This window comes from Equus asinus, chromosome 13, assembly GCF_041296235.1.
Source record: "Equus asinus isolate D_3611 breed Donkey chromosome 13, EquAss-T2T_v2, whole genome shotgun sequence".
Classification (NCBI taxonomy): Eukaryota; Metazoa; Chordata; class Mammalia; order Perissodactyla; family Equidae; genus Equus; species Equus asinus.
Window position 1 is genome coordinate 38,055,838 of NC_091802.1, and position 17,643 is coordinate 38,073,480.

Below are 17,643 nucleotides of genomic sequence, written 5' to 3' on the forward strand. Positions count from 1 at the left end.
CACACAACTAAAAATGTACAACTATGTACTGGAAGGGCTTTGGGGAGAAAAAGAAAAAATTAAAAAATTTGAAAAAAAAAGTTCCTGTCAAAAGCAGAAATTCATACTTGGAGAAGCTGTGGTTTTGAAGGATACAGTATATTACCAAGGAAATAGACCCTTCAGCCCCTGAATTAATAAGACCATGAAGGTAAATACACTGATGCATAAGAAGGGAAGAGAAATTGAGGTGTGATCATTAACTCTAAAATACTGAGGGGGTGGGGAAAGGGCGAAATAGGTAAAGAGGATAAAAGGTACTTCCAGTCATAAAATAAGCCATGGGATGTAATGCACAGCATAGGGAATATAGTCAACAATACTGTGATAACTTTGTATGAGGACAGATGGTAACATCTTAGGGTGATCAATAACAAATAAATGTCAGATCCCTATGTTGTACACCTGAAACTAACAGAGTATTATATATCAACTATACTTCAATAAAAAATAATAAAAATTAAAATATAGCAAGGGGGTTGAGAAGAGAATATTTAAAAACCATAGAACTGAAAGATATCAAGGCTAGACTAAAGTCACAGGGCTTAAATACAAGACTATTTTGAGAAGGGAGAAGGAGATTGCAGGCTGTGAGTGGTCATTTGTTTGACACAGCAAATACAGAACAATTTTAAACCTTGACAGTTTAAAAGAAAAACAACTGGGCAACCTTTTATCTTTGGGGAGTCAGGAAACCTTAGTGCCAACAAAATTGGCTCTTGGAGAAGTCCATTTGGATTTTCCAATTTTCTTTGAGCTACATAGCAGGGTACTGGTGCCTGGGATAAGAAATAAAGTCATATAGTGGATATAAGACTGACTAACATGAAATCAAATAAGGTAAATAGTCACTGAAATGAGATGGCAGCTGTCGGTGGGAAGGCCACATTGGGGAGATAATGTGTGATATCGTCACATCACTTGGAAAGCCTACATTCATTGGGTCACTTTTTAATGCCTCCTAGGTTTGTTGAAATAGCACTCTTGCCCATCCTCTCCTTTCCTTTCTTGGGTCCCGGGTGTGGAGGGAGTAGCAGGCACTTCGAATAGGAGCCTGCTGTTAACATAGCATTAACTAGGCTATGCATTGGTTAATCCTTAGGGAAGGAGTGGGAGACGGGTGGAGAGGTCTTTTGTTTTTGCCCACATCATCCCGTTCATTTTCTTTTGCCTCCTAACTTCAAGTATTGTATTTAAATGTGTATAATAATTATTATATGTCCAGTGGGAGAGAGATGGATCAAGACTGTATTGAGTTAAAGAATGACTGGAGGTAGTTAGAAAAAGCTTCCTGCTTAGCAGTTACACAAAGAAGGAAAAAGGAAAGACAAAGAATTACTGGCCCATTGCAAGGGCTGAGGAGAATATAGATAGAATCTCAATCAGCAGCAGGCGGGCAGGCCTGGCAGGGTGTGGGCATCCAGGATATTTATACTCCATGGTAAAGGGTAGAGATCGAAAGACTGTCTTCCACTCTGTCTAGAATTCCAATCAAGTCTGAGCAGGTGTAAACGTCCTTCTCAGAACCCACTAATTAACCTTGTAAAATCCAGGGTGTGTCCTTCTTCACCAGGAAGCCACCTTCCTCCCTTCCCCCAACCCCCCCCCCCCCCCCCCGCTTTTGCTTAGGACAGCTGTTACTGGGACAATTACCCAAGAAGCAAAAGACAGATCCCATGCTGATGTGTCATCAGTCCTGGTTTATCCATTAAATCAGACAGAGAAGACCACTGGAAAAAGTGAGCACATGCTCTTGCTCCCTAAGGGAGAGGCTGAGAGCCGTCAGTGAAGCCAGGCCTTGCCCTGCCAGTGTGACTCCAGGCTGCCCAGGAGAGAAGAGAAGGCAGTGAAAAGCCAGAAAGAGGGTTCGTTCTAATGCCCAGGCACTTGGAGTCATAAAAAGAGCCAGCTATCTATACACTGAAATCCCCACTCGTCCCAGTAATACCTGTGTTGACACAGCTTCCTCCATAGGAAAAGCTATTGTTGCCACCAGCAGGCACATCCATTCTCCAGTCATCCCACAAGGATGACACCTGCCAGGAAACCCTCGGAGAAGGGGATGTGAGAGGGCAGACTGGCTGGGGCTTGGATTTCTTCTGGAATAGCAGGAATTGTTTTTCCCCTAAGGAGAAACCCAGTCTTTCTGCCATTCTTCTTGCCCATTATTTGTCCTTTCTTTAAAAATGTTTTAAATTTTGCTAATCTACAGACATATTTCTCACTCTCCAACTTCCATCTAATCCAGGGTAGTGTATTAGGTGACTGCCTGAGATTTCCTTACAGCCCTTCTGAGAGATTCTAGGATTACATCCCATCAATACTAAATGTTAGCATGTCTTGCAAGGAAATCAATTAGTTTTCTAGCTAATCCAGACATCTGGCCCCCTTTCTTACATGGTAAACATCATTAGCAAGCTTGTTACCATTAAACCATCAAAAGAGGTAAAGCTCTTCTGCAAGCCAGCCTCTTCCCTGTGCACCCCTTCCCGGCTGTCTTAGAAGATTGCTTCTCAACCCTGGCTGCACATTAGAATCACCTGGGGTGCTTGTAAAAAATATCAATGCCCAGTCTCACTGCCGACCAATTAAATCAGAGTCTCCCAGAGCAGCCCTGGGCATCAGGATTTTGTAAAAGCTCCTCAGGTGATTCTTAAGTGCAGCCAGAGTAGAGAATCACCAGCTTGGAGCAAGAATCCAGAACAGCAGTGGAAATGCATGGCACAGACTAGCATCACCATCTGATTTTAGGAGGCACATACTCTTTCTCAATCCTAAAATGCTCTCTTCCTTGACCGATTCAGTGAAGACACCATGTTGTTTAATCATTTTATGAAGCTGAGTTCAGCCATCCTGGAAGTCTGAACAATGTTGGGTAATTTTCTTTGTGTAGGCTCTCAGCGTGCCGTGTCAGAATCAGGGAGGCGCTATTATGAGGTAGAAAGAATGGGCGTTGTGGACTCAGAGCTGGGTTAAAAATCTGGCTCTGCCACTTACTAGTTGGGCCCTCCTGAGCTAAATGGAGATAACAATATACATATTCATAAAGTTTAAAAATCAGCTCCTGTGTATAAAGCCACTCATGCGTGGGTAAAGCTGAGCATGAGGTTTCTTTCTTGCCCAACTCTCCGCGCACTCTACAACCTTATCATCCCAGAGAAATCCAAAGGTGTTGAAGAAATGAGAGCTGCCTTTAGGACGGTCACCTGGAAACCCATCCTGCAGACAAAGTGTAGAAGCTTTCGTTCCCTCTGGAGGATGCCAGAGGCACACGCAGCCACACCTCACATTCCACACACACCTCCCCCTCTTGACATTATAGCAGGAAGGATAAAGAGAGGCTGTTACCCAAGGGATCTGTTTCTTCTTGCCACACAAGAACAGATGCCAAAATCTTAGGACAGACAGCACAGAAATGTGGCAGCAGGAGGGTGAGTCAGAGGAAGTGGAATGGTCTCACCTCCAAGATATACCTAGACACAGAGGGGAACCCGTTTGAAGCACTTGTCTCCTGGAGACTCCAAAGGGCAGGGATGTGTGTGTGTGAGAGTTGAGAACCAATTCTGAGCCCAGATACTTCGCAGACTCCAGCTGGTTGGAGATATACACATGGCCCTCCCCGACAACTGAGCACACCTGCCCTGAAGGGCAGAGAACAGGGGAACATGCAGGCTGCATTCTTTTTGAATCCAGCTCTGGCTTCCTCATTCCAGGGAGACTCCAGCTGCTGCTCTTCTGCTGTACTTGCATGATTCTCAAGTGCCGCCAGGCTTACACTGGAAAGTTCTCTTGGGGTGATGCTCTGTGGAAGACACTGTCCCGACACTGTGTATGCTGAGCTTGTATTTTTACATGGAACCCCATTTAAGGGGCACCCTGAGCTAGGAGGCCTTGAGGAGGGAAAAAAGTCCTGTAGTCGCTGTTGAGGGAGTTTGGAGAGGCGTCATCTTTGGGGAAAATATCTTCCTTGAAACGTTCAACTTGAGGGCTCTGAATTTTCTTATTCACCACTGCACTTAAGATGTAGACAGGGGCCGCCTGGTGGAGTAGCCCTTAAGTTCCCGCACTCTCCTTCGGTGGCCTGTGGTTCAAAGGTTTGGATCCCGGGCTAAGACCTACACACTGCTTATCAAGCCAAGCTGTGGCAGGCGTCCCACATACAAAGTAGAGGAAGACGGGTATGGATGTTAGCTCAGGGCTAATCTTCCTAAAAAAAAATAAAAATAATACAAAAACAAAGACAAACAAAAAAAGATGTAGAGGGCCGGCCCCGTGGCCTAGTGGTTGAGTTCACCCGCTCTGCTTCAGCGGCCCAGGGTTTCACCGGCTTGGATCCTGGGCGCAGACATGGCACCACTTGTCAGGCCATGCTGAGCTGGTGTCCCACATACCACAACTAGAAGGACCCACAACTAAAATATACAACTATGTACTGGGGGGATTTGGGGTGAAAAAGCAGAAAAACCAAAAACAGACGTAGAGAGGGGCTGGACTGGTGGCACAGTGGTTAAGTTCTGGTGCTCCACTTCAGCAGCCTGGGCTTCGGAGGTTCAGATCCCCGCCGTGGACCTCAGGCTGCTTGTCAAGCCATGCTGTGGTGGTGTCTCACACAAAAAATAGAGGAAGATTGGCACAGATGTTAGCTCGGGCCAATCTTCCTCACACACACACAAAAAGATGTAGAGACCATGGTGATTATAACAATACCAACTGTGGTGGTGGAGGTGGCGATGATGAGGATTTTGTGGTTCCTAAGCATCCTTCCCCGGCCTTCTCTCTCATCCCCAGACCCTCTGCCCCTCTCCAGTGCCTTCTCATCCACTCCTCCTATAACAAACTCCTCTGCCACCTCTCCCCATGGAGCCACATCACTTCCCTAAGTCCTCTATCTTCCCAGGTCTTCCTCCCTCCCTTCTTCTGCAAGCTGACCCTTTCCCACTGTGAGGAAATGCCCCTGGAGGCTTTTTGGTACTGTCTTTATAAATATGAGCTAAAAATGTACTACCTCACAGAAATATTAAGGCATCGAAAAAATCAAACTAGTATTTTTTATAACATACTGAGCCAGCATGACCATTGACATAACTTCCGATGATCTGGAATCCAAACAAATAAAATACTGTGTCTTCCCCCTGCATCGTAGCAGATAGTGTTGATTAATGTCCACTATTATAACTCTGATAGCTGCCAAGGAAGATTCAGATGTGCCTTCTAAAACATAATAGAAAGAGGGTCAGTAGATGTTCTCAGATGTTCGCATGGCTCACTCTCCCACTTCCTTCAGCTCTTTATTCAAATGTCACCTTCCTGAAGGCTTTCTCAAATGACCCTAATAAAAATGTCCTGCTCTCCCCAACCCCTCACATTTCTCATCCTCATTCCTGCTCTATTTTTCTTCATAGCACTTATCATCAACTTACATAATATTTTGTTTGTTTGTGTATTTTCTGTCTTGCACAGAAATGCATGCACACACACAAAAACATTGAATATAAGTTTGAGGAGAGTACAGATTTTGTTTATTTTGTCTACTGTTGTATCCCAGTGACTAGAATAGTACCTGGTACATGGGAAGCACTCAATAAATATTTGTCCAGCATATAAAATATGGTTTCATTGATAAGTACATTTTAATTATTATTTGTTTAAAATAGGTAGTCTGTGAATATTTATACATGATCTCCCTCATCCTGAATTCATTTATTCATTCACTTACTCAACAAATGCTTATTAAGCACCTGTCACGTGCCAGGCCCTGTTCCGGGTTCCAGGAATTCGACGGTGAACAAGACAGACACATTATCTCTGTTCTCGTAGGATTCAAAGTCTGGTGGGGAGAAGGACCACATACATTTCTAAACAAATTAGTAAAAGTAGGGGTCGGCCCCGTGGCCGAGTGGTTAAGTTCATGCACTCTGCTTCGGTGGCCCAGGGTTTCAACGGTTCGAATCCTGGGCACGGACACGGCAGCAATCGTCAAGCCATGCTGAGGCGGCATCCCACATGCCACAACTTCAAATACACAACTATGTAGCGGGGGGGCTTTGGGAGAAAAAGGAAAAATAAAATCTTTAAAAAAAATTAGTAAAAGTAGAGATTGAGAAAGGCACAATGTAAGAAATAAGCAGGTGCTGAGATAGAGAACATGGCAGGAGAGACCTATCAAGTTAGATCTGGTGGATGTCGGAGAGGGCCCTTTGGTGCTGAAGCCGAGACTTGAAGAATGAGAAGACTTGATAGTATCTGGCAGAGGAAAGCCCCATTCGGCAGTCATCTGGGATGAGGGCATATGGTACACAACATAAGAGGCCTTGAAGAGAAGAATGGGGAAGAAATGCTGAGTCTGAAACCTGGGTTCCACCCCCATGCAACTATGTATTAGCTGTATGATCCTGATAAGGTCACATAAACTCTGAGTTTCCCTTTTCTTAAAATGGGGGGGGGGGGGTGCTAATACCTACCTCACAGGTGTGGGTTATATTAAGTAATGTATATGAAAGTGTTAAAGGTAAAATACATGCATGGTGTTGTTAGGGGCAAATGAGTACGTACTGTTAACTCTGTACCAACGGAGTGTGCCTTCCCCTCTGGCCTTGAGTATCCTGAAGTGAAAGCTTGGACTCTGGTACACTTAGACCAAAGAAACCAAAGCATAGCAAAGCCTGATGCCACTGGTGGAGCATTTGTGCTGCCAGGCATCTGTCTTGTTTCAGGCTGTGCCCTGTCTGTGCCTTGCAAGACTTGGGGGCAGGGGCATGGCTTCTTTCCTGAGAAGTGAGAGAAACTCTTCTGCACAGAGGGGTCTCCACAGAGCTATCCTCGTCTGCTCTCACTGCTAGAACCTGTTCCTGAGACCCGAAGGATGACCTGATCTATTTGTCCCCAAGGTACCTACCTGGAGTCAAGGGACAAACCTGGGCTTTGTCTGTGTTTTCTGCTGGCCCCAAAACAGCCTGCGGACACAGGTGCAAACCAAACCCACAGGCCAGAGGGGAGGCAGAGGGAAAAGTAGGGCTGGTGCTGGGGCAAAATGAAGATGCTGAGAGTTCTGGGCTTTAAGGAAAGGAAAGAAGCCAAGGAGGAGAGGGGGAAATGAGAGGTGGGGGAAGGCGAGCTGGGTGTGGGGCACAGGGCGGCGAGGGTGGGAAGGGAAAGTAGGGAGGGCGAGAAGGAAGGGGCCACGGGGAAAGGAAAGAAACGCACAGAGGGGGAAAGAGGGGAGGGCGCGAGGCCTGGGCCGCCGGGGAGGGGGCGGCGGTGGCCTCCGGGACGGCCGGGCGACGCGGAGGCGGGGCGGCGGGCGGCGCACGGGCGGGCGGCGCTGTCAGCGCGAGGCGGCGAGCGGAATGCAGCGGCCGGAGGCCTGGCCACGTCCGCACCCGGGGGAGGGGGCCGCGGCGGCCCAGGCCGGGGGCCCGGCGCCGCCCGCCCAAGCCGGGGAGCCCGCGGGGCTGCGGGTACGGAGCGGGGGGCGCCGGGTCCCGGGGCGGCGGGGGTGGGGGCGGGGGCAGCAACTCCCAAGTCGCGCGCCCGCGCCCGGGAACTTGGGGCCCCCGCTGGGCAGCGCGGGGCGGGCCGGGCCACGGCAGGCGAGGAAAAGTTCCTCCCGGCGCCGGCTCGCGAGGAGGCCCGTCCCGAGTCCGCGCGGGGCTGAAGTCCTGGATCAGTTCGGAGCAGTGATGAGGATTGCTTGGGGCTGGGGGTGGGCTGAGATTCCGCTGGGAGGGGGTAAGGAGTGCGGGTCCGCCCCAGCCTGACGTGCGTGCTTCTGGAGCTCCCCCCCGGGCCAGGGGGCTGGGGGCGCGCTGAGAGCGCGGGTCCAGCCTCGGCCCGGGGTCAGCTGGAAGGAGGAGGCTTGGCGCCGCTGTCCCCCCGGCCCAGGTTCTGTGATACACTCTGACTCGGGCTCTGGAGCAGTCAGTGCATGACAGAACTTGGGCCCGGACGGACCTTCTGCACCCAATGGGCACAGCGCCCACCCAGGGCCTGCAGTGGAACATCTGCCTGGCAGTGGAGCAGGCACCGGAGGTGGCCCATGTGGCACAGGGTTGGGCCGGAACCAGTTGTGGACTTTTGGAACTGGGGTCGCTGGAGCATGAGGATGGACTCCTGGGGCCAGCAGATCCCATAGAGCCAGTGACAGGGTGTCTGCCCCGAGTTGAGGGCCAACGGAGCTCTCCCCTGGTGTCAGTTGCAGGAACCTTCCCTCTACACCATCAAGGCTGTTTTCATCCTAGATAATGACGGACACCGCCTGCTGGCCAAGGTAACATCCCCCACTCAGCGGAGGGCCCCTGAAGACACTGTGCTGCAGCCCCAAGAAGAGAAGTCCCCACCCAGCTGACTCTCCTGTCTCAGGAGACACTCCACTGTGGGCTCTGTGGCTCAGAGGGGCCCAGCTTAGACCCCTCCAAAGGTCATTCTGTCCATTCTCTTGCCTTGTCAGACTGCTGGCCCCTGAAGCAGGGAATGTGTGTAGGAGTCCTAGTCCCCAAACTCTAAGTAAGCAACCTCCACTTTTCTTCTACGGCTTGGTAAACACCTAGGATTTAGTCTGAGGAGTCCAAGAATTTAGAATCAGACAGGATTTTAGAGACCATCTAGTCCAACCCCTTCTTTTCACAAATGAAGAAAATGCGGGCTAGAGAAGCTAAACGAGTTGCCTGAGGTCACAGGCATTGCTATCAGCACAGAGATCTGAACTCAGGCATTTTTGACTTGAAGCTCAGGAGCGCGGCCTTCACTGCCCCAACTATTCACTTATCTCGTATCTATCCCAGTGAACATGGCCCGGGTAAACCAAACTAGGATAATCCAGAAATAAATGTCCACAGTCGACACAATTAATGATAGGAGATACAGCATGTAAACTAGCTATGAAATGCATTATAGATTTTTTGTTTGTTTGGGGCTGAAATTTTTTTGTCTTCGTGACATTCAGGTGAGCTTGTCCACCACAGCAGTGGCCAGCAGGAGGCTACTAATTTGCCTGCAGATGGGCTGCTAAGTGGCAAAATCCGCATCTAGAATAGTGAAAGCTGAGCTGACCACGCCTTGCCCCAGCAGATGGTCAGAGGTGGACCAGCAATGCCAAAGGCTCCAGGGCCTCCTGCCAGGGGGACCCATCCATGCTCACATTAAGAAACTGAGTCAGGGAGAGAGGCTCACCAAACTCAAACAAAAAAGCATTCATGGGGCTGGCCCCGTGGCTGAGTGGTTAAGTTGGCGCACTCCGCTTAGGTGGCCCAGGGTTTCATCAGTTTGAGTCCTGGGCGCAGACATGGCACCGTTCATCAGGCCATGCTGAGGCGGTGTCCCACATGCCATAGCTAGAGGGACCCACAACTAAAATATGCAACTATGTACTAGGGAGATTTGGGGAGAAAAAGAAGGAAAAAAAAAGAAGATTGGCAACAGTTGTTAGCTCAGGTGCCAATCTAAAACAAAAGAAAAAGCATTGATTTACTTATATAATGTGTGCCAGGACCTTTTCCTTAGATATTTAATCCTCACCATAACACTGTCTAAAGTCAGCCCATTCCTGGGGTTGAATCCCAGCTCTGCCCTTTACAACTGTGAGATGTCAGATAAGTGACCTGACTTCTTCACGCCTCAGTTCCCTGTCTAGGTCACGGGGATAAGAAAGTAGCTGTTATGATTGTTACTGTTGTGATGAAGGACCCCTGGCTCTGCCATCTTTCCCATAGACTCAAGTTCGTGTAGAAACAGTGTGACCTAGGGACCACCCCAGCCCTGAGCACACCGCACATCTGCCAAATGCACAAAGGCCTCCAAGAAATGAGGAGAGGACTCCAAAAGCAGGCCTCAAAACTCCTTCGCTTTTTATGATTTTCCTTGCTTAGAATTTGTGTTTATGGGAAACAGTGAGCAGACGGGCCTAGAGGGCAGTAAAGAAGAGATGGGACAAAATCCAGGGAGGCGCCAGGCTCTGTGGAATGGCGATCAGCCTTTCTTCTTCCATTTCTCATAGTATTATGATGACACATTCCCCTCCATGAAGGAGCAGATGGCCTTTGAGAAAAATGTCTTCAACAAGACCAGCCGGACTGACAGTAAGTGTCCGCCTCTTGCTTGCCCAGAACTCCCAGATGCACACCGTCGTCTTCTCCACCTGGACACACCCATCCTCGTTGGCCTCACACACCCACAGGCCGTTCCCTTTTCTTCAGAGGTTCTTTTTCCTCTCCTTCCCGGCTGTTCTCCTCTTCCTTCCTCCAGGGAACCTTCACTCCCCACCCCTCTAGCCCCCCACCCCCAGCACACCTAGACTACCCTCTTGGCAGAAGAGGCAAACTGTACTGTGGGTCCCCCACCAGCCTGGGTCTGGTCCAAGGCATTGCACGTGGTGGGAGCGGGGCAGAAGGTCAACCTTGACCTGGGTTTGTTGACTCCTCAAAGTGAGGCAATTGCTAGAAATAGAGCAGAGGGTGGGGGGAAGGACACAGAGTAGCCTAAGGGTGATGTCCGTAGTGCTAGTCTTTCCAAGGGTTCCTTGGAAAGGGAAGAAGGACACAGGGGGAGAGTCACAGAGCTGGAGAGGAGGAGGCGGGGCCAGGCAGAGGTGGCCAGAACTGAAAGCCCCCTCCACTTCTAGGTGAGATTGCATTTTTCGGGGGCATGACCATCGTCTACAAGAGCAGCATTGACCTCTTCCTGTATGTGGTGGGCTCATCCCACGAGAATGAGGTGAATTTAGGAGGTTGGGGTGACAAGGAGGGTCTGTCTGTGGGGGAATGGCTTGGAGTCGGGGGTAGAAGCTGGAGTCTGAGGCTTGCCATTGGTACCCCTCCTTCTGAGGTCCTTCTTCTGGGGACAGGGAGCAGCCAGAATGGTTCTTTCTGGGACAATGCATATCCAGGATGCCCCTTAGGTTCCTTGGGAAGCTGAAATGAAGTGCTCTGCAGGGAGCCTTTGCTCCTTTCTTAAACCCTGCTGGAGAAGGGTATGCCCTGTCCCGCAGTGGGGCACTGCAGTGCTTCCCAGCCCATACAGGGGGAGGTCAAGCTGCAGTCAGTCTCCAGCCTGTCCTCTCTGGAAAGGGACAACTGCCCATGCAGGAAGGCTCTGAGGTCTTCCTTCCGCCTTCTCAATCTCAAGCTCTCTCGTTTTCCTCTTCCCGTATCTGCCCGCCCCCAGCTGATGCTCATGTCTGTTCTTACGTGCCTGTTTGAGTCCCTGAACCACGTGTTAAGGTGAGTGAGGTCCTCTGCCTTCCATGCCCCCATCCCCCAGGACTTGATACATCACAGAGGCAGGGCCCTTCCTCCCTGCTTTTCCCCTGAAGTCCCCTCAAGACTGAGTGGAGTCAGAGCATCCTCCTCTGAGGCCCCTGCCCTTGACCTGACCACCATGATGTCACCCAGAGCAGAGCCACATGAGGGTTCGGCCAGAAAGAAGCAGCTAAGTAATTTGCCTGAGGCTACAAGCTGTTTATATCACAACAGAGACTCAGACTCAGGTTTTGACTTGAAGCTCAGGGTAGTTTTCATGGTACCCGCATTCATTCAGTTATCTGGTATCTATCTCAGTGAACATGGCCTGGGGAAACCAAACCAGGGTAATCCAGAAATAAATGTCCACAGTCGACACAATTAACGATAGGAGAGCTAAGCATCTAAACTAGCTATGCAGTGCACTGGGGTGCCATGGTGGGCGCAGTATCAATGCCCCAAGTGTGTGAGGTTGGGCAAGGGGGGCTTAAGGAAGCAGACCTGTCCTCTGCCCAGGAATGCCTTGTACAGGCACGTCCCTCACTGCCTGTAACATTCTCCTTCCCAGTGCTTGTTCGGGGAGTGGCGGGGAACGAGTGGAGGGAGAGGGTCTGCCTCACCTAGGCAGGGACCTGGCTCCTCCTGGCCACGGGGAAGCTCAGGAGCTGTGTCTGCCTTCAGGAAGAACGTGGAGAAGCGCTGGTTGCTGGAGAACATGGACGGAGCCTTCTTGGTGCTGGACGAGATTGTGGATGGCGGGTGAGGAAGGGTGCAGAGAATAGGGGCTGGTCAGGGACGCTCATAGCGGGCGATGCCTTGGAGAGTCATCAGGTCTAGATTGCACCCAGCACATTGTTGGCTCTCTGGCCAATTTCTCCCTCCCCCAGTATATTCTTGGTAATCCCATCTCCCCATCTACTCCTGAGGATGGAGGTTGATTTCAGCATTAGCCAAAGTCAAGCAAACAAGAAAATAATGTGATGTCAAACTATGGCTGACTGTTGAATAGGCAGGGTCTCAGGGAGAAGGTTTGTCTCACAGACACCTGCCCCTCCCTGGAAGGGCTTCATTCAGGCAGAGCCCTGCTGCCTCCCCACTTCCCACTCTGAGGGCTCCCATCCAACATCACTGATGCGTGGTCTGGCCGGTTACACAATCTCCCTGAGCCTCGCTTTCCCTGTCTTTCAAATGGAGATAATGAGGAGACTACCTCATAAGGTGTGGGGATTAAACGAGGCGATGCAGGTGAAGCTCATGGTTCTCATTGAATAAATGTTACCTGCTATTGGTATACTATTCCTGTGTATTCTTAGGAAGCTGGGAGCCCTTATGAGAAGAGTGGGTTAGTGAGTTTCCATGGGGGGGAGACAATATTTAGGGAGAAAAAGAAGTTCTGGCTCTGGGGCAAAGGATAGTAGAAACTGATCACTTTAAAGACATCCACATGCACCTATCATTATATCCATTTTATAAATAATGTAAAAGGCTCAGACATTCAGGTGTCCTGCCCAAGGTCACACAGCTAGGGAGCAGAAGGGCCAAGATCTAAAACCAAGTGCGTGGTTCCAGAGATTACTCTCTGTCCTCGGCAGTGTACCGCACTGCCTGGGGCTGGGGTCCTCTGGGAGACTGGTTGCGGTGGAATTACCCCCTCCTCCTTCCCTCTGTATTGACTGCCTGCTACTGCAAGGCCTTGTGTTAATGGCTGGGACCCAAAAATGAGCAGAATAAGACCAAGTTTTCTGGAACCAGAAGTCTATATAATTTGGTGGAACCTCTTTGAGGAAAACACACACCCGATTACAAATACAAAATGAGGCGCAGGGCCTTGGAAGGGCCTGTGCAAGGAAGGATGTAGGCTTTATAAGCTTCCGGGTCTGCGCCACCAGGCCAGCCTCTGCCTCCTGAGGAGCTCACTGTTTCCTCAAAGGAAAATCAGGGAGCGGTCAGTAGAGGCAACGCCTGAACTGGGGCCTTGACCTGGGATGCTTCTGTTTTTATCAGTTGAAGGACGCCTGGTGAGGGAGCCTGGGGTTGGGGGTGCCCCAGGGATGGGGCCTGGAAGAGGCTTTCAAAAGATGTGCGTTCACTTCCCTGGGACTGATACAGAAAAACTAGACTTCTGCCCTGGAGAGCTTTACCCGGTAAGGAGGAGCATTAGTCCCCACCGTCTCTAACGCGTCCCCAGTGACCAGCCCTCACACACACGCCCCTGCACACACCCACACGTGGCTCCATGGCACCCACTGCATCATGAAAGTGCCCACCAGCTGAGAAAAGCCTTGATATTTGGGTCTATCAGGAGGGAAGATATTCTGATTTTTGGAGTTCCATTTCTTTTGTATATAGCATGACCCTGTGGCATAAAATAACAGTGAAATGAGATAGGGACCCCAGGGGTCCTTCCTTCCCTGAGTCTGAATCCATCCCTGGATCCAGAAGGCGAAGTGAACGTTCAAGAGCTCGCAGTTTTCTGAGTCCCTGCCTTTGACACCCCGATGTTCTAGACTGGACCGCCCTCACCCCATTTCAAAGCTTTTGCCTAGTGACGACCAAGTCTGTGACCACCAGGTTTGAAGCATAGACGAATCGGAGCCGAGGGCTCTCCGTGGTGAGGGCGAGTTGCCACCGGAGGAGTGTCAGCGGGAAGGTGCCCTGGAGCAGGCACGGTGGCCGCTGTGGCGAGGGAGGGAACGGGCTCAGCAGGCGGAGGCGCAGAGGGGAGGATCCTGTCAAGGATTTTCCTCCTGGTTTCTCTCTCATCTTGTAGCGTGATTCTGGAAAGCGACCCCCAGCAAGTGATCCAGAAAGTGAATTTTAGGGTAAGAGTCATCCTGCATGCCCCTCACTCCCATCTCTGCCAGGCCCTCTTCCCATCCTCCCACCTCCCGTCCTCCCTGTGCTAGGGGCTGCCACAGCCTGGATGGTGGAAACCCAAGCTCCTCTAGCAGAAGCGACCACTGGGTCGACGCACTTGTTGGGGGAGTGCAGTTTGGGGGGTAGAGTTAGTAAAAGAGCTCTCCTGTTCTCTGCCCTGTAGAATCACCAAGCCCCTCACCATCCTCCCTGGTGGGAAGTACAGTCTGGGGAAATAAATTCTCAGAGACTCCACGTGGCTGCCGTGGCCTTGAGGTTGGGGAGTGGGGGTGTAGACAGAATCTCCCTGCCTAGTTTGCCTCCTCATGTCTGGATGAAACCTCCCCTCCCATCCTTGTACCATAGATGGGCCCCGGGGGTCTGGGCTTCCACTAACGGGTGATACAGGTGTGCAGTTCTGGATCCCCTCACCACCCCCGCCCAGCCCTTTTCCTTCACCTCTCTTTCTTCACTCAATGCCCTCGCCCTGTCCTGACCACCCAGTGACACTGCTTCCCCGCAGGCAGATGACAGCGGCTTGACTGAACAGAGTGTGGCCCAGGTACGCCCCCTGCATCGGCCTTGGCCAGAAATGGGCTAGAGGGAGAAGAAGAGCCGAGCCTCCCAGGGGGACCCCATGGGGCTGTCAAGGCTGAGAAGTCAGGGCTGCGGGAGGGAAGGGATGAGGCAGTGACAGCTGTCTCTTGGAGAAAGGCACTGGAGGCTTCCAGAGTCTGCAAGGAGGTGCAGGGCTGGGTATTAACAATGCTCACCCTCCCAGCAGCCCACCTCATCTCCTGGCTTGGTGTAGTTGGATCGAAACCCGGGGTGAGCTGCCCATGCTGGAGATAGCTGGTTCACCTGTCCCCCAAAGCAAATGGGGACTCGGGCCCCTGATGCTCCCCTCAACCAGATGATACCAAATAGGAGTTTTCCTCCAGACCCTCACCCCCTGCTGCTTAGAGGCCACGCTGGAATGGTTAAGGGACCTTTAAACTGTGACAGGGTCTAACTTTCTCCACTCACAACTTGTCACCTTGCCCCTCAGTGACCTGGCTGTGAAGAAGTCCACCCCGCGAGTCCCCTGCATGGTCCTATCTGGGGCTGCATGTGGGGCAGGGGGAGGGTCCTGAATCTGTGGCCTGACTGGTTTCCCAGCTGCACAAACTTCCTGCTTGTCAGGCCGACAGCTTGACCTCCTCCGTTCTGTCTGTCCACAGGTCTCTCTGCTCAGACTAATCCTGCTTTTATGGAGCTTCCTGCCCCAGCACTAACTACCTCCTGCTGTGGCGGCCCAGGCTGCAATGGGCCTGTGCCAACACATGTGGAGCCCCAGGTGTGGTGCCCACTTTCCTGTGACTGCCCTTCGTGCTCACTCTGCCTCTCCCTTCTCCTGGTTCCCCATGCCTCCTCATAGCTCGCTCGGGGTGGATGGACCGCATGGCAATTTTCAGGGTAGAAAGAGGTTAGGGTGCGATGAGCTCGGCAGATAAGAACACTGGCACTCATGTGAGTCATCCCAGGATGTGTGTTTTACCTTACCACCTACAAGTTGGGTGACCTAGAGCAAGTTACTCAACGTCTCTGGGCCTCATAATCACAGGACACTCCTCATAGAGTTTTTATGAGAATTAGATGAGCTATGCATGGAAAGCTCTTGCACAGCTCCTATTTTTCTAAAGGAGGAAAGAATGAAGACATAGCACTTTTAATGGAATTCTTGAGAAAAAAACAAGGAAGTTGCAGGTAGTGAATGGGAGAGGAAATGAGGAGAAAGTTAGATTCTTGCTAGAAGTGGGAGAACCCCAGGGCCAGGCTGTCCCTGAGAGAGGAGGAAGACTGCAGGTGGAAGGGACATACAGTGTGGGACTGACCTTCTTTGGAAGGGAATGAGGCTTAATGGCGGGAGGGACAGAATGAGGCAGAGCCCTGGGGTCCCCGCCACATTGGCCTTGCATGGATTTGTGTTGACATGGGACTGAGGCTGTTTCCTCAGCAGGATGTGAGCGTGAACACATCTGAGTGCAGGTATCCAGAGGCAGCATCTGGCCAGCCACCTTTGCCAGCTGTGCCACATCAGCAGTGGGTTGGGGTGGGGTGTCAAGGACGCACTGCCAGCCAAGGCCAAAGCTGGGGGTTTGCTGAGGTGTCTGGGCACAGGAATTGTCAGGCCTGGGCGTCTGCCTGGACGTGGCACTGTGGGCAGCTTGCATGGCACGGGTGGAGGAGACAGGGCTGCTGGCACACCCAGGGCTGCAGATGCAGGAACAGGGCTGGGCAGGCTGGAGCCTGGGCTGGCAGCTGGCTGCAGCCAGTTTGGGCTGCTCTTTCGTTTGATGACCTGGCCCCACTTAAACTAGGCAGAGATGAGCTGCTGCCACCTAGTGACCAGGGGCTGCAGGGACACTTAGAGAAGGTGGGCTGTAGCCCTCCCCCTCACTGCAGTGTTAAGGCGCTTGACATTCCCCCCAATTCTTTCTCTCAACCTTCCACCCCCCACCTCCAGGTTCTTCAGTCTGCCAAGGAACAAATTAAATGGTCGTTACTGAAATGAAGACTGTGCATTCAAGGCTCCTTACCCCCTGACCATTCCCCTAATCCTGGCAAAAGCTCCAAGACCCCAGGGGACAGGAGCCATCCCTCTATGTCCCCAGTCCTCCCAGAACTGCCTCCCGAGGTCTGCGGCCAGGACTCTGAGATGCACAGGTTTGGCTTCAGCACTGAGTCACCCCTTCTCCCTGCCCTGGCTTGTCCCTTGGGCCATGAGAACCAGCTGAGCTGCCTTAACTCAGACCTTAGGCATCCTTGGCCCCAGAGCCCTAATAAACCTGCTTTTGTCTCCTGCTGATGGTGTCCTTCTCTCTTGGCCTGGGAAGTGTGTGTTTTGATAAGGGCTCCTGCACTCTCTTCGGCTCATCTCCAGGATGCCCAGTACCAGGGCATATCCTTGTGGTTGTGTGACTGGGGAGAGGGGTGGGCCAGAGGAAGGGGGTGATTTAACACAGCGAGGGGGTGCGACACTGACACCACGGGGTCCCACATGTGGGAACAAAGACTGAGGATGATTGTGTGACATCGTAAAAGAGTAATAATGGGAGGAATGGCACATATTCGAGGAAAAACAGAGCAAAAGATGGCGCACACACGGCGGCCCCGCTGGAGAGCCTTTGAGTCACTGTTTCCATTCCCAGCCTCCAGAAGGAAAGGGCATAAGCCTTCCTCAGCACAAACTGAGGAAGATCACGCCTGTTTTTCTTGGCATGCCAGGGACCACGGGAATCCTGTACTGGCATATACCCTGGGCACTAGAGCCCTGCAAGCTTGCCCTGGGGGCCCGGAAGCTAGAGGAGAGGAAGCATCGGCCAGCCCCCACCGTGCATGTGTGTCCAGAGCACGCAGTACGGTCCAGAGGGGGTGAAGAATTGCAGATCCGGAGGGAGAGAAGGGAGGAGGGGGATCCCGGGGGCAAACGGGAAGGATGGAGCGACGCGACTCCTCTTCTCTCTCCCCGTCTCAG

General features: G+C 51.6%; 1 protein-coding gene and 1 long non-coding RNA gene across 9 annotated transcripts; one reads left to right on the plus strand and one right to left on the minus strand.

Moving 5' to 3' along the window:
• Window positions 1-5,538: 5,538 nt before the first annotated feature.
• LOC139040041 (uncharacterized) lies at window positions 5,539-7,256 on the minus strand. The gene is made up of 3 exons (XR_011493808.1): window positions 6,935-7,256; window positions 6,199-6,349; window positions 5,539-6,081 (listed from the first exon to the last, which is right to left on the minus strand). It is a non-coding gene; the product is annotated as an uncharacterized lncRNA (long non-coding RNA).
• A 68-nt stretch (window positions 7,257-7,324) lies between these two features.
• Window positions 7,325-16,970, plus strand: COPZ2 (COPI coat complex subunit zeta 2). 8 transcript variants are annotated; one of them, XR_011493803.1, is made up of 10 exons: window positions 7,332-7,496; window positions 8,231-8,305; window positions 10,031-10,112; window positions 10,655-10,746; window positions 11,197-11,252; window positions 11,952-12,029; window positions 14,041-14,092; window positions 14,650-14,688; window positions 15,347-15,462; window positions 16,633-16,767. XR_011493803.1 is itself a non-coding variant. In XM_044744341.2 (9 exons), exons 1-9 carry the CDS (start codon window positions 7,386-7,388, stop codon window positions 16,678-16,680), a joined length of 633 nt encoding a protein of 210 aa, XP_044600276.1. In that variant the 5' UTR covers window positions 7,337-7,385; the 3' UTR covers window positions 16,681-16,970. The 8 variants fall into 8 exon arrangements, 3 of the variants coding, with proteins under 3 accessions (XP_070339196.1, XP_070339197.1, XP_044600276.1); XR_011493805.1 differs by lacking the exon at window positions 15,347-15,462 and having other exon boundaries at window positions 7,325-7,496; window positions 11,839-12,029; window positions 14,631-14,688; window positions 16,633-16,970; XR_011493804.1 differs by lacking the exon at window positions 15,347-15,462 and having other exon boundaries at window positions 7,327-7,496; window positions 11,839-12,029; window positions 16,633-16,970.
• The last annotated feature ends 673 nt before the right edge of the window (window positions 16,971-17,643 follow it).